This window comes from Condylostylus longicornis, unplaced genomic scaffold, assembly GCF_029603195.1.
Source record: "Condylostylus longicornis isolate FDR11 unplaced genomic scaffold, ASM2960319v2 ptg000010l, whole genome shotgun sequence".
NCBI classification, from domain to species: domain Eukaryota; kingdom Metazoa; phylum Arthropoda; class Insecta; order Diptera; family Dolichopodidae; genus Condylostylus; species Condylostylus longicornis.
Genome location: NW_026577979.1, coordinates 12,215,605 through 12,243,085, shown reverse-complemented (window position 1 = coordinate 12,243,085; position 27,481 = coordinate 12,215,605). Strand labels below are relative to the sequence as shown.

Below are 27,481 nucleotides of genomic sequence, written 5' to 3'. Positions count from 1 at the left end.
GAGTTCATTTAACTTTAATAAATTCACGTTGTATTGATTAAATCTTGTTCTTTTTCAAATTTACTTTCTCTACAAGAAACCATACAAGCAATGGACAATATTTTTTACATTAATTATTAATAACATTTTTTATTTCCGAAATTGTTTAAAAACTAAGTACAAAACCTTATGTAACACAAAAAAATTTTGCATATTAAAGTTGTGATTTCCGATAAAATGTGCCTAACTGTACGTTTTTACTTAAATTTTTATAATTAATAATTCAAAGATTATTAGTTATTCAAAGATATAAAGTTTCTATTTTTAAGGTAACTAATAAGTTTTAAGTATAACGTTAGGAAAATGTTAACAACCTTATAAGTTTCAATAAGTTGTTAACATTTTCCAGGACCTGTGACGTATTCGAAAAGCAATTGTAAATACAAAAATTAATTTAAATCAAGTATCGGAAATGGGATGTTGAGATCCGAAACAATTTTAAGCATTATACAAGGAACCACTTGTTTCCGTTAGTATCAATTTAAGATAAAATTTTTAAAAATATGATGGAGTTACGAATACCTTAATATTGTTGCTAAATATAATTAGAAAAATCTGCTTAGATTCGAGAACATACTTGAATATTTATTTAAAAAGCACAAATTTTAATTCTTAAAAAAAATTTAGATGACGCCAAAATTTTTGCATATTGTTTTTTTTATAAATTTTTTTAATGGGTGTGCGTTCTTTAACAAAAAAGAAAACATTATCAAAATGTAAATATTACAAGTTTTTTAAAATTATAAATCTTTTTATTTAGATTACGATAATAATTTGAAAACAATGAAAATGCTTTTTTCTTTTGCGTAAAATCTTCGCAGGGTGCTTCTGTGTACGTACAAACAAAAATCTTAACAAAAAACTAGAATTGTTTTTGTAAATTTAGTAGTAAATTAAGTTTAAATTAATTTTTGCAATATAATAATTTTTATTCACTGTTATATGAGGTAATTTGTGAGCATTGCATAGAAATGGCTCTGCAAATGCATAGAAATGGCTCTGCATTTGGTTAGACCGTATCGAAAGGTTGTCACTACGAATAGAGAAATTCATTCAAAAGCCTATTTTTATGACACGAAAATAATTTTAGTCTTATAAGTAAAGGCTACATTACATTTTTTAGCGATTAGAGAAAGAAACTGTAATTCAAAAATGGTACTACCTCTTACTTGAAAATTTTTGTTGGACAGGTTCACTTTTAGGAACATTAGAACATTTCTTTTCTATTACATAACAAAACAAATTTACTGTGTAATAAAATTTTACTTTACGTTTTAGTTGTTTCTCGACAATCTTATTTTTCAGATTTTTAGTATAATTACTAAAATTCTTCTAAATTTTTAAAATTTCAAAATTAAATTCTGTTTGCGTTTTGTTTTAAAGCTATTTAGATGTAGTTTTAAAAATTAATTAGCCAAAACAAAATTATTTCAATAAGCTGATGAATTTTCTTAATTTTTTTGTTTGTAATTTTCACTTTTTTTAGCACTTCGAAAAATTATAGGAAAAAAAGTGCTTATTTGTTTCACTTTACCCGTCAATCGTGATGTTTACCTCTATACCTTTTAAAATAAAAAGCTAGAATTTTGTATACAAAAGGAAATTTGCTAGAAACTTGTTCCGCTAGAAGAAAAATTTTAATTTATCAAAGTCCTAGAAATGCCATTTTCTGACTGTTCACAGACTGTATCGAAATCTTTCGAAATTCGTAAAATTTGAATTTTCGGTTTTTATTTTTCCAAAACTGCAACTTATAAAAACAAAAAGCTAATGGTAAATGCTATGTCATGAAAAAATATAATTATTTATTTCAACTCGTTTAGCTCGGGTCTCGAGGAAGCGCTGCAGGCGGAACATTATATGCATAACGAGGTTATTATTTACACATTTATACGATTAATCATCGGAAGAAAAAAATATATGCATGTGTTATTTCCTTTATATATTTTATTAGTTTTAAGAGAGTATACATATAATTGCAAAATTACCTCGACATTATTTAATAATAAACATGATATATAAATTAAGCTGCAAATTAAATAATACTTGAGAATTATATATAATTTAATTAATAATAAAAGCAAAAATAATACAGCCATTTATTTCCGATTACGTTGCTTTTGAGATATAAAAATTGTAATATGAAAAATAATCAAATAAACACTTTTGTTCACTCAATGCTTCCTACTTTTACATATACTCTGCAAGTCAATGCATGAGTTTGCGGTTTTTTCTTCTCTGGAGTATTGGTTACTGTATTAACATAAGTGTATTGTATAGTAAATCCTAATATTACATCGTTTCCAACTTCTAAATCATCATTTGGAGTAAAATTTAATTTAATCGAAACTTTGTTTGATTTTCTCCAAACAATAAACCTGAAAGTGCAAAAATAAATTTATTTTGTACAGAAAAAATTTTGAGAAACGCAAGTCAACTCACTCAGGCTCTTCTTTTTCAATTTGAACCTCTTCATCGAATTCGGCAGAGTCGTCACGGTGATTTAATATGAATGATGAATCCAAAATTTCTAAAGTAGTATTTGTTCCCACATCAACTGGTCTCGGTTCTTCGTTTAAGGAAGGTTGTCTAGAAAGGCTAGTGCCTAAGGTTACTGGAGTTGATGTCGGCCCTGTTTCCGAAATTTGAACTTGTTTTTCAAAATCATGTTTTATTTCATCGATTAATTGGGCTTCCTCGCTTTCGCTTGGTAAATCTTCAATTGTAATTGTCATATCTTGCATGGTTGGATTCGAAAATTTTAAAATAACTTGATTTTTTTCTCCGGGTGTTAGTTTTACATTAGTTAAAGATACCAAACGAACTTCAGGAACATGATAACTTGCAAACAATTGAATACGATACTTAATTGAACAAGGATGAAATTCAGGTTTAATGACATTGTGCTCACATTTACGACAACGAAGCGAACGTTTAATCCAAAGAGATTTTCTTTGTGGATATAGCCTATCAACAGTATATGGTTGCTCAGCTGGTTGGCCATGTCTCTGCTTAATGGTAGTTACTATAAATAAAAATTAAATTGAATTAGAAACCAATAAAACGAATCACATACTTAACTTATTGTAGAAATTTGTCTACGTAATAACAAGTTCAATGCATTTTGTATGAATTAAAAGATTATGTACATACCATTTTTTAAATTAATAGGCTTCGTAAAAACGATTTCAGGTAACTGTTGCACCTCTTCAGATGCTATAGAAGGGCTTATAGATGCTGGTTTGGCTTTAATTGGGTTTTTGTCATTCCAACCAATTTGTCTTCTAATCATCGAGACTGTCAATCCAGTGCGATCCTAAATCGAATTTTTCATATACAAACGTGTTGAAATATATTTTATAAAAATTATCGTATTACGGTCAGTGAAGGATATTTATGAGCCTTCGGAGATTTTCTTCTCCAAAATTCTCGCTTTTCCTGTTTTTCTTGAAGAACAACTGCTTGATAATATTCAAAAATTGATGTAAATCTGGCTTGATTGGAATATTCAAGATCAGGCCAATGTCCAGTAGCTAGAAAAGAGAAAGTGTAATCTCTTAAATAAAGGTAAACAAACTGTTACTACTAGAACTTTGATCCGGAATTCCGACGTCTCTCGAAGTCCATCGGCACGCCAAACATGTAAGAAAATACATTTTCTTTTGTTGAGTTTTAGGATCTTCACCTTCTTTTACTGGCTCATCTTGTTTTCTATAAAAAAAAATATATCGAAATGTAAAAAATATTTAGCAAACTTTGTTATACTATGTCACCTCGGTACCGTTACAGTAGCTGCTTTTGCTGATAAAGTGTGATTGCAAGAAGGGCAAACATAACAACTGTTGCACCTAAATTTTTTATGCCTTGCTTCACTTGAAGGTATGTTCTCCAAGCAGTTAGAACAAAAGTGAGAATCAACCTTAAAAAAAAAATTTTTGATTTTTACGTACTTCAATACAAATAAGAGTATTTAAAGTTCTCATACTTACTTCATGGCAAACACAAAAGCCACACCTTAAACTAAGGCAATGCCGACAAAAATATAATTTCGTTATTGGGTTAAGTATACCACACGAACATACATATTTTACAGGACTTTCTTGCAAAAAGTTTGCCATGGTTAGGGCTCAAATTGAAATTATAACAATATAATATGTATTATTTATTCCGAGCAAGTAATATTTAGCCTCAGCCGATGTGTCATATGTTGAGTTTGACACTTGACAAACCATTGCTTTCAAACTTCTGGTATCAATGCTTCTCAAAATTTATTACTTATTAGCTTAAAATAGTGCTGCCGTTTAATTGCAAAAGAATTTGTGATTTTGTAATGACGACGGAAACAAAATGTAGATGGTTGTTAAAAAATTTGATTTCTTAGAAATAAACTACAAATAAAATATTTTAACACTCAGAAATTAGCTATATTCTATGTTTTGAGTTATAGATAGCTCGAAACATCTTTGATTCGAAAGTAAAATTAAAATAAGCTTTGATTAAAAGGATTATTATTATATAAACTCTAAAAATTATTTTAACCTTAGTTGGTCATTATTAAAAATTATTATAGTTGACTATAATGACAACTATAGTTGCTATAGAAGAGATATGCAATACTGTAAAAACAATAACGTGAGGAATATACGTTATATTTTTAACAGTTCTATAAAATTAAAGCAGTTCATATGATTTAACTGCGGTACACATAATAATATTATTATATTCCTAAAATTTAGCAAAATTTATAAACAATGTAAATGAGTAATATTTCTTTATGAACATAGATATAATCCAATTTTCACTATATATTGCGATATAGTGTGTACATGAAAAGTCCTTTCATCAACTAATCTGTAATCGAAATTTTATTTTAATTATGACGACTACAGCTACAATTTTAATATTAGCATAATTAAAATACCAATTAAGGTGTTAGTCAATTTAAGATATATGTTATATGTTTGTCGCAAACATTTTTTTAAGTTACATATGAGTCGTTTTCAGAGAATTTAATGATATGAAATTATTCCTTTATTTTCAATATCGGTAAAACAAGCTATTTTATGATTTCAAAAATGAAAAAATTTGCATAATGGTTTATTTACGAAAAAATTCTCATATGTCCAGCATGTATAAACATTTAAAACACTAACTGTTGTAGGAAAATTTTGGTTATTTTATGTAATATTTGTAAACTCTGTTATTTTCATTCATAATTATATATTGTTTCATGATGAAAACTAGTGTGAGTAAAATTTAATTTTTCTAACTTTTACTCTTATTAAAATTTTGCCTGAGTTTAAAGTAATATGGAGATTAGCCTTAATTTTAGAATTTGTCAAACAATATTGCTGGTGATAATAAACTGTCAAAATAAAAATATTGAACTATTGGCCTTACAAATGGTTTGCGTTTAATTCTATAAATTAAAAGTTATTCAGATTTTTACATTTTTTTATTGTTTTGGTAAATATATTTTTTGATGGAAATTTTTTCGCTAGATTATTAATTACGTAATTTTTTTAGCATATTGAAGTTTTTCCTGTTGCCTAAAAATGCTGGTCTGAAACTGGGTTATATATACCAACTTATAAATATTTTACATGAAGTGTTTTTATTGAATCGTCCAATTTAGAAGGAATTGATAAATTGATAAAAATTTAATAGCGTTAATAAAATAATTGTGAAATATATCTGTCAAACTTTCAAGTAAATAATGTCAAGTGGTGAAGATTCTGATTCAGATAATACCCCGGAGCTTCGAGGATATTTATCTAAATGGACAAATTATATTCACGGATGGCAGCCTCGATATGTCGTTTTAAAAGACGGCACTTTATCGTATTATAAAAGTGAAAGTGATAGCGATTATGGTTGTCGGGGTGCCATAGGTCTTCACAAGGCTACTATTACCAGTCATGAATTCGATGAAAACAGATTTGATATTGCTGTTAATAATTGCGTATGGTATTTGAGAGCAGAAACTCCTGAAGATAAAATTCATTGGATTGAAGTTTTACAATCTTACAAAACAGAAAGCAGTACTCCCGAAAATGTTTCTTTGAGACGTCATGGTAGCACACTTTCCATTGAATCTAATAATTTGTCAACAGAAAGTACCAACAGTTTGAAGCGAACCCAAAGAAATTTAAGAGAAAAAATTAATGAAATTGAAACATTTAAAGATATTTTGTATGGACAAATAGAAAATCTACAGAAATATTTTGATGCCTGTGCAACTATGGAAAATAACGACAAAATTATTCCTCAAAACGGGATAAAACCAGTTGACTTTAAAGGAGAATCAATCACATTCAAAGCGACAACATCTGGTGTTATGATAACCTTGCAACATTGCCTTGATATTATTACACAAAAAGAAGAACTTTGGAAGCAAAAACTAGATAAAGAAATTGAAAAAAGAAAGCGAGTGGAAGAGCTTTGTAAAAAATTTAAAGATGAATTGGAAAAAATAAAAAATTCTTCCTATCCTGGTCCAGATTTAGAAGAAGGACCGCATTCCACTATTTTAGAAGATGAATTTTTTGATGCCCTTGAAACTGGTTTAGACAAGATCGAAGAAGATCGTCAATTACGAGTAAAATTAAAATTTCAAACCCAACAATCTCATACAAGTACATCAAGCTCGCTACCTGGAGATAATACAGAATTACTGGAAGAATTAAATAAAGAAAGTAAGCCAGTAGATCATCCATTATGGCCAGAAATAAATAGAATTTGTGAAGAACAACTTCACTATGCTAGAGAAGGTGTTGGCGAAAGTACAAATGGCTGGCAATTATTTGCAGATGAAGGTGAAATGAAAATGTATAAACGTGAAGAAGAAGTGAATGGTATGGTTGTTGATCCACTTAAAGCATGTCATATGGTTAAAGGTGTTACAGCAAAAGAAATGTGTCATTTCTTTTTTTTCCCTGAATATCGTCATGATTGGGAGACTACACTAGAAGAATGTACTGTTATTGAAAGAGTATCAACCGATACATTAATATTTTTGCAAACACATAAACGGGTATGGCCAGCTAGCCAGCGCGATGCATTATTTTGGTCACATATGACTAAAATTACTGATAAGAAAGATGAAGGAGCTTATGATACTTGGATTGTCTGTAATAATTCTACGGAACATCCAAATTATCCGGCCAATACTGGCAAATGTATTAGGTTATTTTTAACAGTTATATTAGTTTGTAACACATATGTGAATAAAGATAAAAATAAAAGTGGACCAATTACAAGAGATGACCTTACATGTAAAATAACATATTGTTCAGTTGTAAATCCAGGCGGTTGGGCACCAGCAACAGTTCTAAGAGCCGTCTATAAACGCGAATATCCTAAGTTCCTAAAACGTTATACGCAATACGTGATAGAACAGTGCAAGGATAATCCTATAATGTTTTGATATTTTATATTTTTAATCACTTAAGAAATTGTATTTTAAAATAGTGAAATCGAAAAGTTGCATCTTCATACACTAAGGATTATTTATCATTATTCGGTTTAGTTTTTTTTTGTTTATTTGCTTAAAGTTTTTGTTAAAAATTTATACTTATACCAAAATAATTAGGTTTACTATATATACATAACTCTACATAATATATTTTTAGTTTCAAGAAAAAAAAGAAGAAGAACTTTCCACATAATAACTTAGGATTAATTTTTGTAATTTGTAAATGTTAAAGTATATATAATTTTCATTGATATTTGTTATTATTGCATATACATACATATTATATACATACATTTATTATATTTGTTTTCAGCATAATTTTTTTTGTCATTTTTAAGGTAAATATTTTTATTGTCTATGTATTTTACATATTGTATTAAAATTAATAAAAAATTTATGAAAGAACTGTTTTATAAATTAAAAGAAAATGTTGCCTAATATATATTACATTTACAAACAAATTCATGTGAAATAAACTAATTTTCCGATCAGCGGACGGAAGCCTATTTAAACAATTATTGTATGATCACGAAATGAAGAATTTGGAAAGAACTATTTCTCGAAAAGAAATGGCATAGTCAAAGTTACGCTTTACGATCAATTATTAAATATTCTCTTGAAAATAGTTTTTATGTAAGTAAATGTTATGTAAGTGTTCCTGTTTTACATGTGTTGTTCCAATAATTTAAAGTGGCGTGATTTACTTTTGGATTATGTTGTTAAATAATTGATTTTTGTAACATTCAAAGATATGTATATGAAAATAATACAAGGCAATATGCAATATCAACACAATACACAAAATTAAATATTTTCTTTAAAGTTTTTCGATAAAAAGGGTTCTGTTTCGGTCATATTATTTTACTCTTACTTTCTGTTTTATATTAACATGATATAAATATATAATTAAAATACTTTTTTATTAATTTTATAAACAAAGTGATAAAATTAATTAGATCCACAGCTGTATTTTTGTTATATTATTGAGTGTAGGTGAAGTTTTACTAGGAAGCTTGAATATATAGGAGGTGCTACCTTTCATTTAAGTGAAGTGTAAATCTAATATTCATTGGCAAATAAAACAAGAAAATTTTCAAGTAACTATATTTGTATATTTAATGTATTATTGCTGTTTATATGGGCAGAATTGCAAACAACGAGCAGTGAAATATATAACAAACGAAGATAACTTATTAGATGCAAATAAATTAACATATCAAGAAGCTAAGATCAGGTAATAAGCAATAATATGCTTTAACGATATTTATAAGTAGTAAAGAGGTTCAATAAATAAAACAATGATTTTAATGATTATTTACTTTATTTTAACAATGTAAAAAAAGAATATAAGATTTTTATTAAACGTAACAATAGAATATAATATTTAACAAATAATTTTTTGATATTTTCATTTATAAAAACAAATCAATACTGATTAAGAGTTAATAAAAACTTTTTTTTTCTACACACAATCCAAACATGTTTAATTATACCGAAATATTCAATAAATTTTTATTATTATCTTAGCAATAAAAAATTTGTTTAATAGTACAGAAGATTAATTTTTCTTAAAACAATATTATATAACAATATATTGGATTTGGTTTGGATCAACTTAATTTTCATTTATTACAATTTACAATATGTAGGTAAAATATGTTTCAATATTATTTTATTTGCTTTCTATATAAATTTTTAATTAGAATATTTACTTATTTTAATGTAAATAACAATTAAAATATTTTTAAAAAATTTGAAACTTGTGTAGAAACTTATGTGCATTATGTAAGTGAAAATAAATTAAATGAAAATTGTTGCTAATATTTTTATAATAAATAAAAATTAAATTGTAAATTATTTTTTAACAGGCTGTATACATAAAATTACGTATTTTACAATTACATCACATACTAAGTTTCAACAAAAAAAAAAAATAGGTTTTTGTTCTTCTATTATGGCACTAATTGCGTTCTGGGATCATCGTCGAAATCTCCCAAATCTCTGGATGCATATTCATGTTCTGTTGATTCCATATGCTTCCCTGTTTTATATGTAAAAGATTTTCTTCCTTTAACCGTTTGTATTGTAGTCTAACATATACATAAATATATGTGCGAATTAAAAATAATAAGTAATTTTTTTTTTATTAGTCACCTCTGTTGAAATTGTTTTATAATTTAATAATATGACAACAAGAATAGCACGATATGAATAAATACTATGTATTTGGAGAAGATTTTTTTTTAGAAATATAAATATGATTTTTAAAATTCAAAAAAGAAGTTACTGATGTACAAATTAATGGTTTTAAATTATATTTTTGATACTGTAATAAAAATATATTTTAATTAAAAAACTAACTTGTAACATAGCTCATATGCAAATACTAAACTGAGATGAGGTATCGTTATTGTAATATAATTAATCGATAATTTTAACTTTAAACTTGAAAATATTTTATATTTCAAATCAATATTATTATATTTTATTTTCAATTTTTGTTTTTATATATATGTATATATATACTTATTGAATTTGTAAATGTTTGCGTCTATACATGTAGTATTAGAGAAACAATTTATTTTTAAAATTTGCTATAGATACAATTAAAATTTCTTACTATATACTTAAAAGTTACATGTATCTACTACTAACTAAGAAACATATCAAAATTTAATATGTTAGGTACTTACAATAATTTGTCTTTTATTTTCTGAAGATTGCATGGACATCTCATTGTATTTGTCTGAATTGAAAAATTTCTGAATTGGACCATATAATGGTAATTTACTAGCTAATGTATTAATATTACTTTTATTATCATTTTTATAAAAACGTGTCGAAACTGATGGACTACTGCTAAAATATGAATTTTGTTGTTGATGATGATTGTTATTCCCTAATGTATCATCTTGATTGCTCATGTTGTTTGTATTGTTATTGTTTGTATTATTATATAGTAAATTATTATTTTTTGACAAGGGATTTTGAAAATGCATATCAATGGAAAAGTTTCCTGGGTTATATTTTTTGCGATAGTAAATATAACCAGCCACACTACTTAATAACAAACTTGTAATGCATGAAAATGTTATTAATGTTGGTGATGTTTTTGATGATGATGTAATTTGATCAGATTGTACTTCATCATTAAAGCTATTATATTCAGTTTGTTGTTGAAATGATTGGGAACATATTTCACCTTCTTGAGCATGTTCACCATTATAACAAATACATTTGGATCCTAATTCAGCATGGATACACAATACATTGCATTTATTTTTTTCACATAAATTTTTCGTCTTTAATTGACGCGATGCACCAACAACAACAATATCTTCTGCATTATATACATTAATATTGAACGCATGACATTTTCTTTCACCATATAATTCACATTTAATCGCTTCCGATGATCCAGTATTAACAATAAATGCCATATTTTCATAAATACTCAAACCTGTTGGATATTTAATAGCATTTTCTTTTTTAATTAAAATTTTTGGTTTGCTATCATTTGCATTATATCCAATTGATTGTAGAGTTTTTGTATGAAAATCAATAAAATAAACAATTTGTTTATAAATATCCAATTCAATACTTGTTATATGCATTTCATTTGAGAGCAAAGCTATGGATTTTTGTCCATCTAAACTTGCTTTATTTAATGTTGTTTTTGGTTGACCAAATGTTGAAAGATATGTAACGGAATAAAATAGATAACGATTAATCGGATCAACAGCTATAGATTTTATAGAATCACGTGAACGCATTTTTATAATTCTTGCACATTTTTTATTGTCAAAATTACAAACTTTAATTGAATCTATTCCTGTATTAGATACAACATAAATATTTTTTGTTATCCAATCAACAGCGATTTTTTTCTTTCTACCAGGATCAGTTAAAATTCTTTTTGCACCATTAATAGTTGTATTTAAATTGTATTCGTATATGCTACTTGAATCTTTTAAAGTGAAATATGCTTTTAAATTATTAACATCAACATCTAATCCTTCTATTTTGGTATCGTTCGCTGACCATGCCAATTTTATTGATATTGGATTTTCACTTATAATTCTAGCTTGATCAAAGGATGAAAATAATAGATATGGGTTACCTTGAATTGATTTACAGCTAATTTTATCGGGTCTTAACATAAATTCAGAATAACAACTGCATCGGAAACTTCCATCTAAATTTTCACATATTTGTGCGCATGGATTTTGTGCATGGCATTCATCAATATCACTACATGTTTTTTTATCATGATTTAAATGATATCCTTGCTTACAGCTGCACTCAGATCCATATGGGGTTGGCGTACAAATATGTTGGCAAGAATTTTTATTTTTACTACATGATGTTTCACAAAGTGGTCCTTCATCAACTCCATTTGTACAATCTGTGATACCATCACAAACTTTAGATTTTTCAACACATGAACCATCTTTGCAAGAAAACATATCAACATGGCAATTCGATGTATCTTGATGATGAAATTGTGCATTTGTAGAGGTTTTGTTTTGTGATGTTTTACAATTTAGTTCATCACTTCCGTCATCACAATCCTTTATACCATCACATAACCATTCATTACGAACGCATTGTTTTGTCGAAAGGCATTTAAATTCGTAAATGCTACAAGATGAACAATCAGTTTCATCTTCCCCTCGCGGACATTCTGCTGTACCATTACATCTCGCCGATGCATCTAAACAGATATCAAGATTTGAAGTGCATTGAAATTTTTTTAAATTTCCAAAAGCGTCCTCTTCATGACCGCAAGATTGCTTCTCTTTTTTCTCTTCTTTACAATTAATTTCATCAGAATTATCACCACAGTCATCATTTCCGTCACATAAAAGCTTCGAATCTATACATTGTCCCGATCGACATTGAACAGAGCCTTTTGGACATATATGTGCTATAACTGCAATATAATATTGATAAAAGTAACAAAATTTGCATTTTGGTGTATTAACATTAAAATTTACCGCATTTTTCATGCTCATCAGATCCATCGACACAATCTATGTGGCCATCACACTCCCAATCATGTGGAATACATGAACCAATAGAACATTGGAAATAATTTTTACTACAACCTTTTTTGTTCTTGCTATCTGTTCTAACTTCACAGTTCTTTTCATCTGAATTATCGCCACAATCATTAAAGTGATCGCACACGGAAGTAACATCAATGCAGACAGAATTATCGCATTTAAATTGGTTGAATCGACATTTAATTTTTGCATCTGTAATTGTTCAATATTTAAGTGTAAGTATGTAAACGAAATATTAAAAGGCTTTAAATAAATTTACTATATTTTTCACAGTCTTGTTCATCCGAGTCATCAGTGCAATCCTTGATTTTATCACATCTTTGATTATTTTCAATACATTCAGTACCATCATGACATCGAAACTGATCAAATCGACAAATTTTTTTTAATTTTCCTTCACATTGAACTTCGTCGGACTCATCAATACAATCTTTTTTTCCATTACAACGTCTTGATAGAGTAATACATTCACCAGAAGTGCAACGGAATTCACAGTCAATTGATTCAATACATGTCATATTTGAAGGATCTTTAAAAACAAGTCCCGGTGGGCACATACATTTTGAAGAGAATGTTCCAATGGAAACACAAATATGTGAGCATCCTCCATTTCTAGTTAAACATTTATGTTTATCAGAAGAAGCCGATACAATTTGTTTATTTGATGTTACAAAAATTTGGTCTGATGGCTTTGAACGAATATTTAAAAATGGCTGGTCAACTTCTAAACGCTTAATAGCCCCTAAACCGCTTTTATGAGTCCAAAAAATTGTTCCGGAATTTTGTTGACTCCAAAAAATGTCGTCGTCTACTATAGCCATTGTAAGCGGATCTGAAAGATCATTGCGGAATAGTTTGCGTGAAATATTTTCATACTTCGTATATTCTATTCTAGACATTTCTTGGTCAAGCCAAAAGAGGTAATCTTCATGAGCATATAATTGTATTTCCCCTTTACCAAAGTTTCCATTGAATGTTTGATATGTTTGACCGCTTGTTGTTAAAGTATCAATATGTGTACCATTCGGTGAAAATACAGAAACATAAAGGTGTCCTAACTCTGGTTTAATAGCTAATCCTATTGGTTTTTCTTGCCCAGAAAAGAAATGGACAAGAGCTCTTTTATATGTTTGTAAAGAAATAACTTCAATCGTATGAAATTTTGAATCAGCCCAATAAAGATTATGCGACAAATGATCTTAAAAGACATCATCAATTATATTTAAAATTATTAACTATTTTATTCACGGTATTCAAATTGAAAAACTTACCAAAAGCCAAAGCTGACACATTACCCAAATGTGTTGTAACTAAAGTTTTAATATCTTTACTAATTGGATCAAACTCAAGTATTTCTAAATTTTTATTGTCAGCTATAAAAATCGTTCCGTTTACATTATTATATTCCATTTTACTAGCATATATCGATAGTGGATATGCTCCAGTGACTCTATGCCGACCAAAACTTTTATGTTCAATTTCATATATATTATTACTAACACTAACATATAACTTTTGAGATTTCTTTATTTTAGAGCAAGTTCTTCCGTCTGAATTCAAATCCATGTCATCGGGACAGGCACATTTAGCAGTTTTGCCAGCTAATAAACAAATATGTGAACAAGAGTTATATTTGCAGGGATGATTCGCTTTTGGTTGAATTGATGAATGGTAAACATGCACGGCATACATAGGTTTACTATCTTTAAAAATTACTTCATGATTTTTTCCATTAAGTTTGTTGCACACATTTATGGTTTCTGTTGACCAATCTGACCAATATAAACTGTCTTCAAATAATGCAATTCCATATGGATGTTTGACTATGCCAGAAAGAACCGTTTTACGGTCTGTTCCATCTAATTTTGAATTTTCAATAATTCCTAACTTTGCCTCTACCCAGTATAAACGTTTAGCTGGATAATCAATTGTAATACAATTCGGCCATTGAATTTTAGTAGTAATTAATTGCTTTACATTGGAACCATCCATTTCAGCTGTTGCTATCATTGGCTTTTCACCCCAATCAGTCCAAAACATTTGACCATTTTGTGGAAATAATGCAACACCTCTTGGAGAATCAACATCAATATGAATTAAAGATTTACAATAATCTCCATGATTTGTACAAACTGCGATATGGCGTTTGATATTATCTGAAAAGTATATGTTACCGGTTAACCAATCTAAAGCTAAATCTTCAGGAGCTTCTAAGCCAGTTGTTACTAAACTTTCTTGTTTACTTCCATCTTCTCTAGCTCTAACAATACTCTCGTATCCATATTTTATATGAGTCCAATAAATACGTTCACCATCATATGCAACACCAACAGCTTGTTTTAAATTTTCTGCTACTTTGTAAACATGTTTCGAATGTAAATGCATTCCAATAATAGAATCCAGTTTTGTGAACAATAACAGTGGTTCACCTCCTTCAACAGCACAAGTTCTATTGTCGTTTTTCAATTGAAATTTATCCAAACAACTACATTCATATGAACCATTTGTGTTAGTACAAATTTGTGAGCAAATTCCATATTGATCACATTCATTTATGTCTTCACATTTCTGCGTAACATGATTATAAGTATAACCTTTAGGGCAAATACAAACTGGCCCAGTTGGTAAATGAAAGCATTTACTATCGCTTGGACATTTAAATTTTTCACAAGAGCTTTCTTTATTATAACATAAACCGTTTTCATCACTTTTATCAGCACAATGTGGTGTATTATCGCAAACGTTTTTTAAATCTATGCATGTGTCATTGTCTTTACAGAGAAATTTTCCTTCTTCTAATTTACAATTCCAAGCTAAAAATAAATGAAAAAATATGAAATTACGTAATACATACATACATATTTACGTCTGTTATTTCAAAACATACCACAACCATGCTCATCACTATTATCACCACAGTCATCGATTCCATCGCAAACCCATTGATGACTTGCTAAACATTTTTTGTTTAAACAGAAAAAACCTTCACACGTCAATTCAGCGTGTTCACAACCTATTGTTTCATCGGAATGATCTCGGCAGTCATTTTTTCCATCACAGACCATATCCATCGGAATACAAGTTTTATCTTTGCAAGTGAATTCAGTTTTACCACAAACTTGAGGCACTTTTTTAACATTATCTGGGCAATTATCTTCATCTTCGCCATTTAAACAGTTTTCTTGACCGTCACAAACAAATGAGTGATGTATGCATGTTTTAAAAGAATCCTTACAATCAAACCATTCTGGTGCAAGACAAGTATCTGAGAAAATTAATAAAAAGGGTTTATATAATTTTTATAAAATATTTCATATTGTTTTTTTCTTTATTATTAAAAATTAAATGTCATTAAATCATCGCATACTGTGGTTATCTAGCCTTTTATGTTACACTAAGGTTTTAAAACGATTTTTGACATTTTTTAGAACCTATATTAAAATTGATGACAAAATTATCAAATATCATTATAAAGTGTATATATTATATATACATGCATATATACATACATACATACATACACTAGGGTTCACGTACATGCACTAGGGTTATTTTAATATACAACCGTGATTTAACATAGAATTAACATTATAGCGCTATGAGAATTTTCCAATATGATTTTCACCATATGAAAGCTTTATTATTTGCATATTTTCTTATCGCATAATATAGGAATGACTAAAAATGTCAGTAACAGTAAAATTAAGAATTTAATTATGTATTTGGAACCAACCATAGAATTTATGTATTTTCAGTAAATCGTTTTTTATCTCCAACAAAAAATTAATATCTACCTAGCACACGTTATGTTATGCTCTACACAATTTTCAAAAATTGAATGAATTAAGTGAAGTAAGTTAATTACTAAAGATTTATTAAGGTAATACTTACATAATAAACACCTAGCTTAGGGAAAATTTTAATTTGCAAAAAATTTCAATATTTCTATAAAACATCTATTTTAGTTAAAATATTTGAAAACGGAACGCGATTCCTAATCTAACACTATTTAAATTTAAACGTTTTAGTTTTCAAATATTAAAAATTGTGAACAAAAAATTTATAAATTTCTTCTGTGTTTTAGTGATTTTTCTGTAAAAGAAATTCTAAATTTTGATTTCTCAAATTAAAATTTGGCTATTTGCTAACTTCCATTATTTTTAATAAAAAAAATTTACAGTAATCAATAGTTTAATGCACTTCCTCCATTTTATTTAAGCACCATTTCTATACGTAAGTAAGCTTTTTTATGTAATTTCAATATTTTGTCTACCACATGTTATTAGCTAAATCGCTTTATTAGTAAAAATTTGAATATTTTATTCAAGTAACTATGCAAAAAAATTTAATTATTTAATATTAAAATTTTATATATTTCTCACCACAATCGTTTTCATCAGAATTATCATCACAATCTTTATTTCCATCACATACTTTTGATGAATCTATGCATTTTTTATTTGAAACACATTGAAATTGATTTTCTAAATCGGAATTACATTCAATATATTTGGTTGCAAAACAATTATCACAATTTAATAAATAAATAATTAAAATTAAACGAGCACATGTGGAAATTTTTTCAGTTTTAGCCCTGTAATAAAAAAAAAAAAACAAAAGATATTAAGTTAAAAATTAATAATTTTCTAAAAAAAAATAAAATATTTAATTGATTATTGTATTTAAAGTTTAATATAAAATTTTTTTTCAAAAATTTATTTTATTAGCGGGCTTACATAATGCACGTATTTTTAAATATATATGCGTGTATGTATGTACTCACATTTAATAAAGTGTTTCAATAATTAAATTATAATTTTTAAATGCAGTGATGATATTATTTTGATGAAAGCCAAGAAGTAACTAAAATGGAGATTAGGTCAAGTTCTAAATTTAATGCTTGTAACAAAAAAAAATAAGTTTTGTTGTTCTTATTTTACACTATCTATATTACAATTAGGGTTGCCATAAGCAAAGCAATTAAAAATGATAATTTTCGTTTTAAAAAAAGTTAAGAAAAAATCTTTTCAAAATAATAAGGTCTTGCTACACCATATTACACAAAGTGTAAAATACTGATGTGGCCAGCATGTAAGTAATAAAATATGTTTATTTTTTTGTTTTGCGAAAGTGTCATACAGGATTACGAAAATATTTTTGAGACACTTTTTAAATTTTGAAGAAAAACAACACATTTAATAAAAAAAAATTTTTAAAGCTCAGTTTTTTTAGCAATTCTCTATCACTGAAAAGTGCAAGCTTAATATGTGAATTCCAGTACCTTCACATAACCTCCCTTATTGTACGGAGTGGAATCGGTAAATATCCAATGCTGACACAACATGTTGTATGATGTATATATATTAATCTTTCTTCAAATGAAGCTCTTAATGTAAAGACCATATGTAAAAATTTTCTTTCAACTGCAACAGAATAACTTTTTAAAAATTAAAGTTTTAATTACATATGTATACATATGTTTTCAAACCAAAGAAAATATTTTAGAAAGTTTGAATATAAAAATACCAAAATGGCAACCCTGATTTCACTCATTAAATATAATTGCAAGACAAAATGACTCAAAAACATTTTTGTACCGTTTTATTAATTTGGTGTTTTACAAAAAGATCATAGTATTAAAGTATAAAAATTTCGAAAAAAATTGACATTAAAAATAATTAGAAATGGTACAGGTGTTTTGCTCTTAAATTGTTAAAAAGTTAAACTTTGGAATAATGAAAAAATAAAAGTATTTTTTCATTATAAAATCGTGACTTTTTAGAATCATAATTAATTTGTACATATATTTGTTTATTATTTGGTAATAAATACTTTTTCTCTTATTAAATAATAATTATTATAAGAGCAAATTAAAAGGGACTTATGCATATGGAGATATTTCTATGGCTAGTAGAGAAACGATTACTGAAGGTTTTGAATTGAAATAAAATATTGTGAAAGTAAAATATCGAAAAATTTGACTGAAAATAATTTTGTGAAAAAGAGTATGAAAAAAAAAATTATAAGAATATGAAAATTTAAGTGAAAGAGTGAATAAAAAATTAGCTGAAAGAGCTAGGGATTTACGATCATTCAGTTCTATTTTAGGTCCTAATATAAAGCACGTTTGATAAATCTAAACTGCAAAATCTGCAAAAATAACAGTGGTGCTTAAAGTTCTAAAGGAATTTTTAAGATTTTTTATAACTACTGCAAAAATATCGTAAATTAGAAGAGCAAAATAGAAAAATGTTGGATATTAAAGCATTTACCGCGTATGTTACAAATATTCAAATATAAAATATTCAGTTTCTGCGGATTTGAGAGTATAACTGGAAAAACTTTAACGATTTAATTTAAAACCTTCAGTATATGAATATATGATTCTTGTTGAAATTCACATAATGTCATTGTGCATATACATACGTAGTTTATATTGGTATACAGAAGAAAACAAATTTTTTAACTACACAACTATTTTTTTGAGGAGCACCAGTGAGTAAATAAATTGTTTAATTTAAAATGTAATTGTGTAATTGTATTTAATTGTAATAATATTTAAGAAATAATATATGAAAATTTTAAAAATGAAAGCATAAGTAAATTATCAAAAATTTCTCGTTCAAGCACAAGTTAATGGTTGTCTTTATAAAAGTACAAATAATACGGAATTTCGGTGTAATGTATAATTCTCGGTAACATATACTACATAAGTATCGCGACAATAGGTTTCGTATTCAGTAACATCGAAGTAATATCGTAATGTTGTAGTTTGTTTAGTTAAAAAATTTTGTATACTTTTGGGCAGAATTTTGACATTTACAAATTTCTGATTCAAAATGTAAATTCATTATATTATTTTCATACAATACGAGTATATGTAGATATATATATTTTTTAATATTGTTTTTAATTTAAGAGATAAAATTTATAAAATTTGGACATCAAAATAAATTTTTCGACGTTTTTTTTTACGTTAATGAAAACATAAGTTTACATACAATTTTTTGGTTGTTTTGCATGGTCCCACTATTTAAATATAATTTTACATTATATTTATCTAAAAATACATATTTGTATACATACATATATAATTTGTTTTTAAATATATAGAAAAAATCTAAAGAATATGTGAGTGATTGTAAAAATAAAAAATTTATTGTTCTTGTTTTATGTTCTGCATTTACTAAAGTTATTTTAATCAATTTTTTTTTTAAATAATGTTCTTAATTTTGTCCAATATCTTAAAATACATGCATACATGTTGTTTATATCGTTTTCCTAAATAATTGTATATAATTTCAATCACCCTACTTATCTAAATTAAATAAATACATAGTAGATTTTTTTCTCAAATATTTCAGTCTATAACGTTCCAAAATTAAAAATCATCCATATTTTTATCATCCATGAAAATAATATCTTATAACTCGTGTTAAAAAATATAGATTCCGGTATGTGTATACATATATGGCGTTAATAATATACAAGTTTAGTGGTTATTCTTTTTGTTACTTGAATTATCTTAACTCCTGATTAAGTTGTATCAGTTAAGGTGAAATAAATTTGTTTAACATAACCAATGATCTTAAATTTAATAAAATACAATTGTATGTAACAAACACTTGCTCTTTACACAAGGTAGAATTGAAAAAAGAAAAAAAAAAGAAATGAAAAATGTACATAATATGAATTCATAGTTGGCAAGTAAGTTATTGCGTGTTTAAGTATCTTTCTCTTATATGAATGTAATCATACTTAAATTTGTAATAATTAAACGAATATAATAACACAAAACTACACTATATAACTGGAAGTAGTTTCTAAATTAATGCAGTTTTATATGAAAATACCGTTATACATATATGTACATACTCGTATGTATAAAAAGTAAAAAGTATTCTATTAGTTTAAATATTGAAGAAGAAAATTTTGATACAATCTAGCGGAATTAATGTGTGTTAATTTCTGTCAATTGATTTTGTCAGTGTTATCTATAATTTTTAGAAGCGTGCTCAAGAAGAATGTTCTTCGCAACATACATATTATATTATAGTGAAAATTGAAAAAAATTCGAAAGTAACGACTTATTTTATACAGATTGCTTAGTCGAAGTTTCAATTTTATTGACAATGATATGCATGTATGTAAAATATAATATATAATTCTAATTTTTTAGGAATAGTTATCCAGCAAGCAATTTCTTAGTTTTCAACGACATTAAACCTTATTGTATAAGTACATTTGAATATAATATATTATGATGTATCTTAAATAATATTGGGACATAATAATAATATGTGAAAAGAAATGAGACTTAAACAGCAACAACAACAATATAATATAAAGTGAGTAGCTAGTGCGTTTTATTTATGTTAATTTATTGAAAATGTTATTCGCAGATATCCTAATTTTGAATTCAGGGTCATTTTACATGCAAAATAACCTTTATTCTTTTCTGATATTTTGTTGATATTTTGTAATGCATTTCTGCTTTGAAAAATGTGTATAGACTGTGCGCATCCATATAATATACATACTCATATCTACATCAACTACAATAATATTAAAAAGAGTAGTTTGCTCGGAGATATGTGCATATTTTTACTTGTATATCAGAAATCTTTCTCTCCGTATTTTTTAACTTTATATCTTTTTTAGTTTAGTTTGGCACATTATGCAAATTATCATTTCAAAAAGAATAAAAATAAATAAACTTAAGTAAGACAATAATAATAAAAAAAAAAAAAGAAATGAAAACTTATCTTGAAAGATATAAAAAACGTAATGCGCGAATTGCGCGTGCTTATTTATATCTTTATTTTAGCAAGTTATTGTGTGTATAATATTTGAAGTTTTTTATAAATTTATGAAACCAATACAGTATTTTTATATAACGTTTATGATATTTTTATTTAATTTTATTGATATTATAAAAATTATACTCAGAGTGTTCCATAATATAATTTTAAATTATAATATTAACATACAGCTTCAATATCGTACTGAAATAATATCGTAATAAGTACATACTGCAAATAACAAGACGGGAAGGTTTCATTTATGCACGCAGTGCTGAAAGTTAAACATTAGACCTTAAATGTCTAAGCGGCAGTAGAATGCAAAAATTTCAGCTAATTTTTGCAGTCAAAAAATTCTGCATAAAATCTAAATAATCAGTTTTTCGAAAACGACATAAATAACATTTACCCCGTTTACATACAGCATATCCGAAGCCTATTTTATGTCCATGCAAGTTCATACAAGTCAATCAAAACAATTTTTTTACTTGACTTGAAATATGTTAATATTGACTTGGAATGTAATAGTTAAATGCTATATTCGAGTTTTTAAACTGACATAGGAAAAATGCAGCTTGAGTTTCGAGATGATTTCATGCTAAGTATTCAAGCTGCTATATAAACGTGCCAATTTTTATAAAAATTAAAATTTTGAATTTTTAAAATTATTTAATTTAGCGAAAAAATTTGAACCAGATGCCTGCTACATTTCTGACATTTCTTTATTATGGAATGAATTTTCGAACGTAATTTACGTATCGTGAGTAAATTCCAAAAAGCCTTTATTTTCAGAATGTGCAGAGTACAATTTTTGACTGTACTACAAATTAAAATTATTCTAGAACTGAATTTTTAAAAACACTCTTCCACTGATTGTTTTGACTTTAATCACTTTAAACTTAATTAGCTTCTATTGCAAAAATTTTGCGAAATTAAGCAAACTTCGCAATTAATGCTTGTCAAAGATAATCAAGAAATGTATAACACTTATTTGAAAAATTTACAATTAGTTCAGATATTAGTAGGCTCTTTTTATTGTTTTAAGTGATTTGTTCGAACATAAATAGTCGTAATTCAATTAAAAAGTCAAAGTGTAATTCAGGGGCCACAGATTTTATGGAAATAAATATTGTATACAAAATCTAATTATGCGTTGCGTGAACTTATTTTAATTTGCGCATCTTTACATTTCCAGTCTTTTTGTCTTTTTTTTTCTTTTGATACCCCAGACTTAGATGGTATTGATTTTCATATAACAAAATTTCTTTTTTTTTGCATGTTTTAATTTTTTTTTTATCTTTTTAGCTGGAGTATGAAATAAAAGTGCAATTTATGTTTGTCTATGTCCAGATTAAGTTGGTTATATTCATAAAACGATTTGAATATATTTTATCAATTGATAAAATATTTAACATAAATTCCTAGTTAGGAAAATTCCAGATGTCTTTTTCTTCTTTTATTCTAAGAAATCATATATAAAAATTGCTTTAAATTGCATTTTTTTTTTTTTTGGATTTCAGTTGTCTTAATCCATTTTAGGAGAAAGGAAAGAAGTTTTTTTTCCATGTACGAGTACCTATTTGAATATTTTTTTTTTTTGTTTTGACATTAAACATTAAATAGATCTTTTTGGTATATTTATGTATATATACAATAATACTTTATCATTATTCAAATAGAACGCATTATGTTCTAAGATAAATGGTTATTTGTTTTACTGAATTTAAGATTAAATAATTAATTCTATATTCTTTTATAGATAATATTTCATATATATATGTAGATAAAATTTTATAGGTATACAGATATAATAATAAAATGAAAATATTAAAATGTTATTGGCATTACAAACTGGTATAACAGCATTATTTTCTTTTTCATATATACATATGTGCCCTATGGGTTTTTTTAATTCTCAAAAGGAATTTATTTAAATAAACTTGAATTATTTAAACAGGAATTTGTATATTTATTGTATATAAGAGCAATCTTATTATTTTTTGATGATAGAAAAATCTTAAGCTTGAGATTTTCTTTTATACTAATTTTTGTTTAATATTTATTAAAAAAAATTAATTATGTTTGATCTACGCATTTGCCGAAGTAAGTTTTGTTAAATGAAAGGAATTTTAGTAAGTGTTATACAACTTGCAGTAAGTATTTTACTTTTTATTTAAAAGTATAATAAAACTCTAAGTATGTATGCATATAACACTTTATATATTCATCTCTATATATAAAAAAATAATTGGAAGGAGTAGCTACGTAAATATTTTCCGTTAATAAAAATTATATACGTAATCAATTTTAATCAATTTTTTATTTTTAATTAACAAGATTTCCATACAGTATAAAAGTTATATTCCCAATAACTTCAGACTAGTTTCAAGTGTTATATTCCTTGAAAATGAAACCAGCTTATTAATTTAGTTCTGAGCAAATCTTGGAATTTTTGTATTGTTATATTAAAATTGGGATAATACGTCTAGTGCAAAATTCAATTGGAACAATAAGATTTTACAAAATTAATATGGTTTACTTTGAAGACCAATCGAATCTATTTTAAAAATAACATGTTTATATTTTAAATTTATATTTTTAATTTACAATAGATTTAAAAAATAAATGAGAAGAAAGTTAATGAAGCAACTCGACGACCAATCTGTTGCCCAAATTTAAAAATTCAAATCTTTCAAAGAAATTAATATTGTTCAAAACTATTTAATAATCATTTATGTAATGGAATTTCTATGATTTTTAATTATTTTTTAAAAACAATTTATAATTGTCCGAGTATACAAAATAATGCTGTGTATAAATTGGTGGCCTGGGTTCGTTCTCATGCGTTTATAGCTATAAAGTAATAATATTGCAATTATTACAACTCGAATATTTAAAAATTTTGTTTTAAATTTTTCATTCCATTTAAGCCCCACTTTGTTTTAATTGAAAAAAAAAACGAGTATACTATTATACGAAATTATTTTTTCCATCATAAAAATACAAATTTTCTTATACCTGAATATATCAGTTTTTTTTTTAAGAATTTTCCAAAAATTCATGATTGGTTTTTGTCTTAACAAATAAAGTAAAGGAAGAACACCATTCCAAAACAAATTTTTTTTAAAAACAACGCTTTCAAATACCGTTTATAATACGTTTAGTTGTTATACAACTGTACTACTACTATAAAATCAAATTATTACAAATACTACTGGTATGCATATAAGAGTTTTACTATTAGTGTAAACTAACTATATACGAATAAAAAAAGTAAAGCTAAAAATTATACAAAAAAATCCATCAAAATTTCTTCTATTTTTTATTTTGTATATGTGAATAACTGCACATATATAAAAAGGTAGGGCTGCGCATCCTACATATCTATATAACATATGCATACATAGTACAATATGTTAAGTTTAATGTCTATTGAAGGTACAAAAAAAAATATAACAAAATCAAAAACAAAAGTTAAAGAATAGTGAGCTCAAATTGGTATGGAAAACCTATAAAAAAAATGGTAAAAATAAAAACAAATAAGAATTAAAATAGAATGACCATTTAGACTCCCTACACACAAAGATTTGTATATATGCTTCTCAACATTATTTATTGGTGATGGATTCTGTTTCTGAATGATGAATTTTCCTGGATGGGCACATCAAATTTCCATTCATATAAATTTTGTTCAATTTTTTGCTTTTTTTTTTAATTTTATTTTTTATTTTAAACATTCGCATTATTTAAGGTATAAGTTTTATAATAATATAAACGTACATAAGAACATTTCACTTAATATGTACGACCATATGTAAATTAAATATTATATTCAGTGACGTGCGGTAGATTTTATAGTACAAATCATCAATTGCAGAACAGGTGAATGACGTAGCCAAAGCAATGAGTCAAGGTAGTAAAATTAAAAAAAGTTTTTTCCGGGACTGAATTCGAGCCCAGGATGCTCTACTAACTGATCTGAAGAGGTATTAAGAAATTATTCGTAAATTTTTTTCCAGATTCCTTTCTTTAAATTAAAAAAGATTTTTAATTTTTCATAGCAAAGGAGAAATTTTCAAGGGGGATATGGCATATTCTATGTACAATAGTGATCGCACGTCACTTATATAATCCAAAAACCGAGAAAGAGAAACACTTGTAATGTAGAATGGGTAAATTTTCTAAATAATATCCTAAAATTGATTTTGCTTTCATAACATTTTATTAGATCGCTATGAAATCGCTATTTTCTCTGTTATAAAAAATTTAAACAAAAAACGTAAGCAACAATATGGCATAACTAATTTGTAATTCAGAGTTTCAAAAAAGTTACGTACAGCATACTTAATCGCATAAATTTGTTAATTATCTTATTTTTATTTTAAGTAAGTTGTAGCTAAGTCTGTTTTTTTCATTTCGCATTGTTTTTTCTGCTTGAATATTTTAAGAAAAAATATTTCAAAAAAAAATATTATAAGCGGCCTGGTAAAACTCAAAAATATTTTAACGCCTAAAATTCTGCTTTTTTTGTATAACAGTTTCAAATACTATTTTGAATTGAGATCTTTCGCTATTATTGTGCTTTCCAATTTTAACCTCTGAGTTGATGGTATTCCACTGTCATTATATAATTTTTATTAAGAATTTTTTTAAAAGCAGGTTGTTTTTGTTAGATTTACTATTCTAAAATGTAATTGTATTACTTTAAAAATGAAATTTAAGAACAAAAATAAAACAAAAAAAAAAAGAGAAAAGTAATGTTTTGTTGAAAAATTCGTGGCGTATAGCATAAGAATAAAAATAAATTTTGCAAAAAAAAAATAAAACTATTAGAAAAATCTTTAGATTACTCATATGTTAAAATAGTAAAATAAAAATAAAAAAAAAAATTAGTCAAAGTATAGAAAAGAAAAGAAGATAGGTATGTAAACTTGATGTGCTTTTATGTGTACATATATACTTTCATATCAGTTACATTTTTGTATATTTGTAAAGAGATTGCAAATAACATTGTAGATCGAAATTCTGAACAAAAAAAACTAAATAGAATCAAAATAAAAAATGGAAATGACAAGTAATCCATGGACTTTTAGTTACAAGATTTTCTTCTATTTCAGATAATCGTAATCTTTTTTAATAAGTAAAAGCCAAGATGTAAGAAAAATATTTGTATGGTAGCAAGTATGAGTTCCTTTTTTTTGAGGGCATTTTGTTGAGTTTGTGTTTCTTCCATTATTAATTTAAGTTCCTTAGAAGTAGTCCATAAGGCGTCATTAATCAGGTGTAAAATAATAAAGAAGCTTCCGTCATTTGTTATGTCATATTATTTCGTTAAGGCGGGACTATTTCGTTAAGGCATTCATCAAAAATGGACTGAGATATCTGTCTCGCAGTATTTAATATATAGTAACAGCCACAAGTACATGAAAATAGGCTAAAATCGAAAATTGAGTATTCCTGGTTTTATATTGCAATATTTAGCTTATTATGTTAGATAAACAATTTTGAAGTTCACACAATTTATTTAATCGGGAATTTGTAATGCATATTCTCTATAAATTTAAATTTCTCCAAAAATAATTATTACTTAGCATATTTGGACTACATTTATAATAATTTTCAGGCAAATAATTCGGAAAACTTACGGATTTACTATAGTCTCTCCATTTGTTTAAATGACTACCTCTGTTATATTCAAAAACAAATTCTGAGTTTAATTTCTGTTTTAAATTTTACATTTTTACTAGCGCAACAACACTTACTTATTAAAAAGATTATTGTGTTTATTAAGAAAGGTAAAAAAAGTTTTTGATGTTGCATAAAATTTGCATAGAGAAAAGTATTACATACTTCTTCTGAAAAATCTGGGGAAAAAAAAAAATACAGAAAAGAAATGTTAAAAAAAAAAAACAGAAAAAATGGAAAACAACTAAAATTGAGATTTTCAGTTTTTCCTTTTTGTTTTTTTGTTTTTTTTATAGAAAAAAAAAAATAAAACGACAAAACGTTAAATCAAATCATTCATTTACGTTGAAATATGCAAAGCGACTAAAATTTACGTATTCGAATCGAACATATTAAAAATCAAAATAAAATAAACA

At 26.2% G+C, this 27,481-nt stretch overlaps 4 protein-coding genes across 5 annotated transcripts in view; 2 read left to right on the top strand and 2 right to left on the bottom strand.

Moving 5' to 3' along the window:
- Positions 1-1,972: 1,972 nt before the first annotated feature.
- LOC129619026 (dynactin subunit 4) lies at positions 1,973-4,245 on the bottom strand. Its single transcript, XM_055534087.1, has 7 exons — positions 4,029-4,245; positions 3,813-3,958; positions 3,626-3,750; positions 3,418-3,572; positions 3,193-3,355; positions 2,482-3,064; positions 1,973-2,417 (listed from the first exon to the last, which is right to left on the bottom strand). Exons 1-7 carry the CDS (start codon positions 4,155-4,157, stop codon positions 2,210-2,212), a joined length of 1,509 nt encoding a protein of 502 aa, XP_055390062.1. The 5' UTR covers positions 4,158-4,245; the 3' UTR covers positions 1,973-2,209.
- Positions 4,246-5,380: 1,135 nt separating this feature from the next.
- Positions 5,381-7,708, top strand: LOC129618873 (ceramide transfer protein). Its single transcript, XM_055533897.1, has 2 exons — positions 5,381-5,505; positions 5,566-7,708. Exon 2 carries the CDS (start codon positions 5,756-5,758, stop codon positions 7,463-7,465), a length of 1,710 nt encoding a protein of 569 aa, XP_055389872.1. The 5' UTR covers positions 5,381-5,505; positions 5,566-5,755; the 3' UTR covers positions 7,466-7,708.
- Positions 7,709-9,110: 1,402 nt separating this feature from the next.
- LOC129618864 (putative vitellogenin receptor) lies at positions 9,111-17,431 on the bottom strand. Of its 2 annotated transcripts, none has more exons than XM_055533887.1 (8): positions 17,363-17,431; positions 16,962-17,173; positions 15,467-15,844; positions 13,851-15,392; positions 12,839-13,777; positions 12,511-12,771; positions 10,207-12,446; positions 9,111-9,603 (listed from the first exon to the last, which is right to left on the bottom strand). In XM_055533887.1, coding segments are annotated over exons 1-8 (5,712 nt in total). In that variant the 5' UTR covers positions 17,365-17,431; the 3' UTR covers positions 9,111-9,465. The 2 variants fall into 2 exon arrangements, with proteins under 2 accessions (XP_055389862.1, XP_055389863.1); XM_055533888.1 differs by having other exon boundaries at positions 17,316-17,401.
- Positions 17,432-18,547: 1,116 nt separating this feature from the next.
- LOC129618907 (uncharacterized) overlaps positions 18,548-27,481 on the top strand; it is a 31,061-nt gene continuing 22,127 nt past the window's right edge. Inside the window, exon 1 of the mRNA XM_055533935.1 lies at positions 18,548-19,074. Coding sequence (XP_055389910.1) covers positions 18,960-19,074 — 115 coding nt within the window. The 5' untranslated portion in view covers positions 18,548-18,959. The remainder of the gene's footprint in view (positions 19,075-27,481) is intronic.

Bases quoted from the DNA above. Each gene is read 5' to 3' on its own strand.
- LOC129618864 (XM_055533887.1), bottom strand. The intron at 13,778-13,850 runs GTAAGTTTTTCA...ATGTCTTTTAAG, and splicing joins TGTGTCAGCTTTGGCTTTTG to ATCATTTGTCGCATAATCTT. The intron at 12,447-12,510 runs GTAAATTTTAAT...ATTATATTGCAG, and splicing joins TGATGAGCATGAAAAATGCG to TTATAGCACATATATGTCCA.
- LOC129618873 (XM_055533897.1), top strand. From the start codon at position 5,756: ATGTCAAGTGGTGAAGATTCTGATTCAGATAATACCCCGGAGCTTCGA.
- LOC129619026 (XM_055534087.1), bottom strand. From the start codon at position 4,157: ATGGCAAACTTTTTGCAAGAAAGTCCTGTAAAATATGTATGTTCGTGT. The intron at 3,751-3,812 runs GTGACATAGTAT...TTTTTTTTATAG, and splicing joins GCTACTGTAACGGTACCGAG to AAAACAAGATGAGCCAGTAA. The intron at 3,573-3,625 runs GTAGTAACAGTT...TCTCTTTTCTAG, and splicing joins AATTCCGGATCAAAGTTCTA to CTACTGGACATTGGCCTGAT.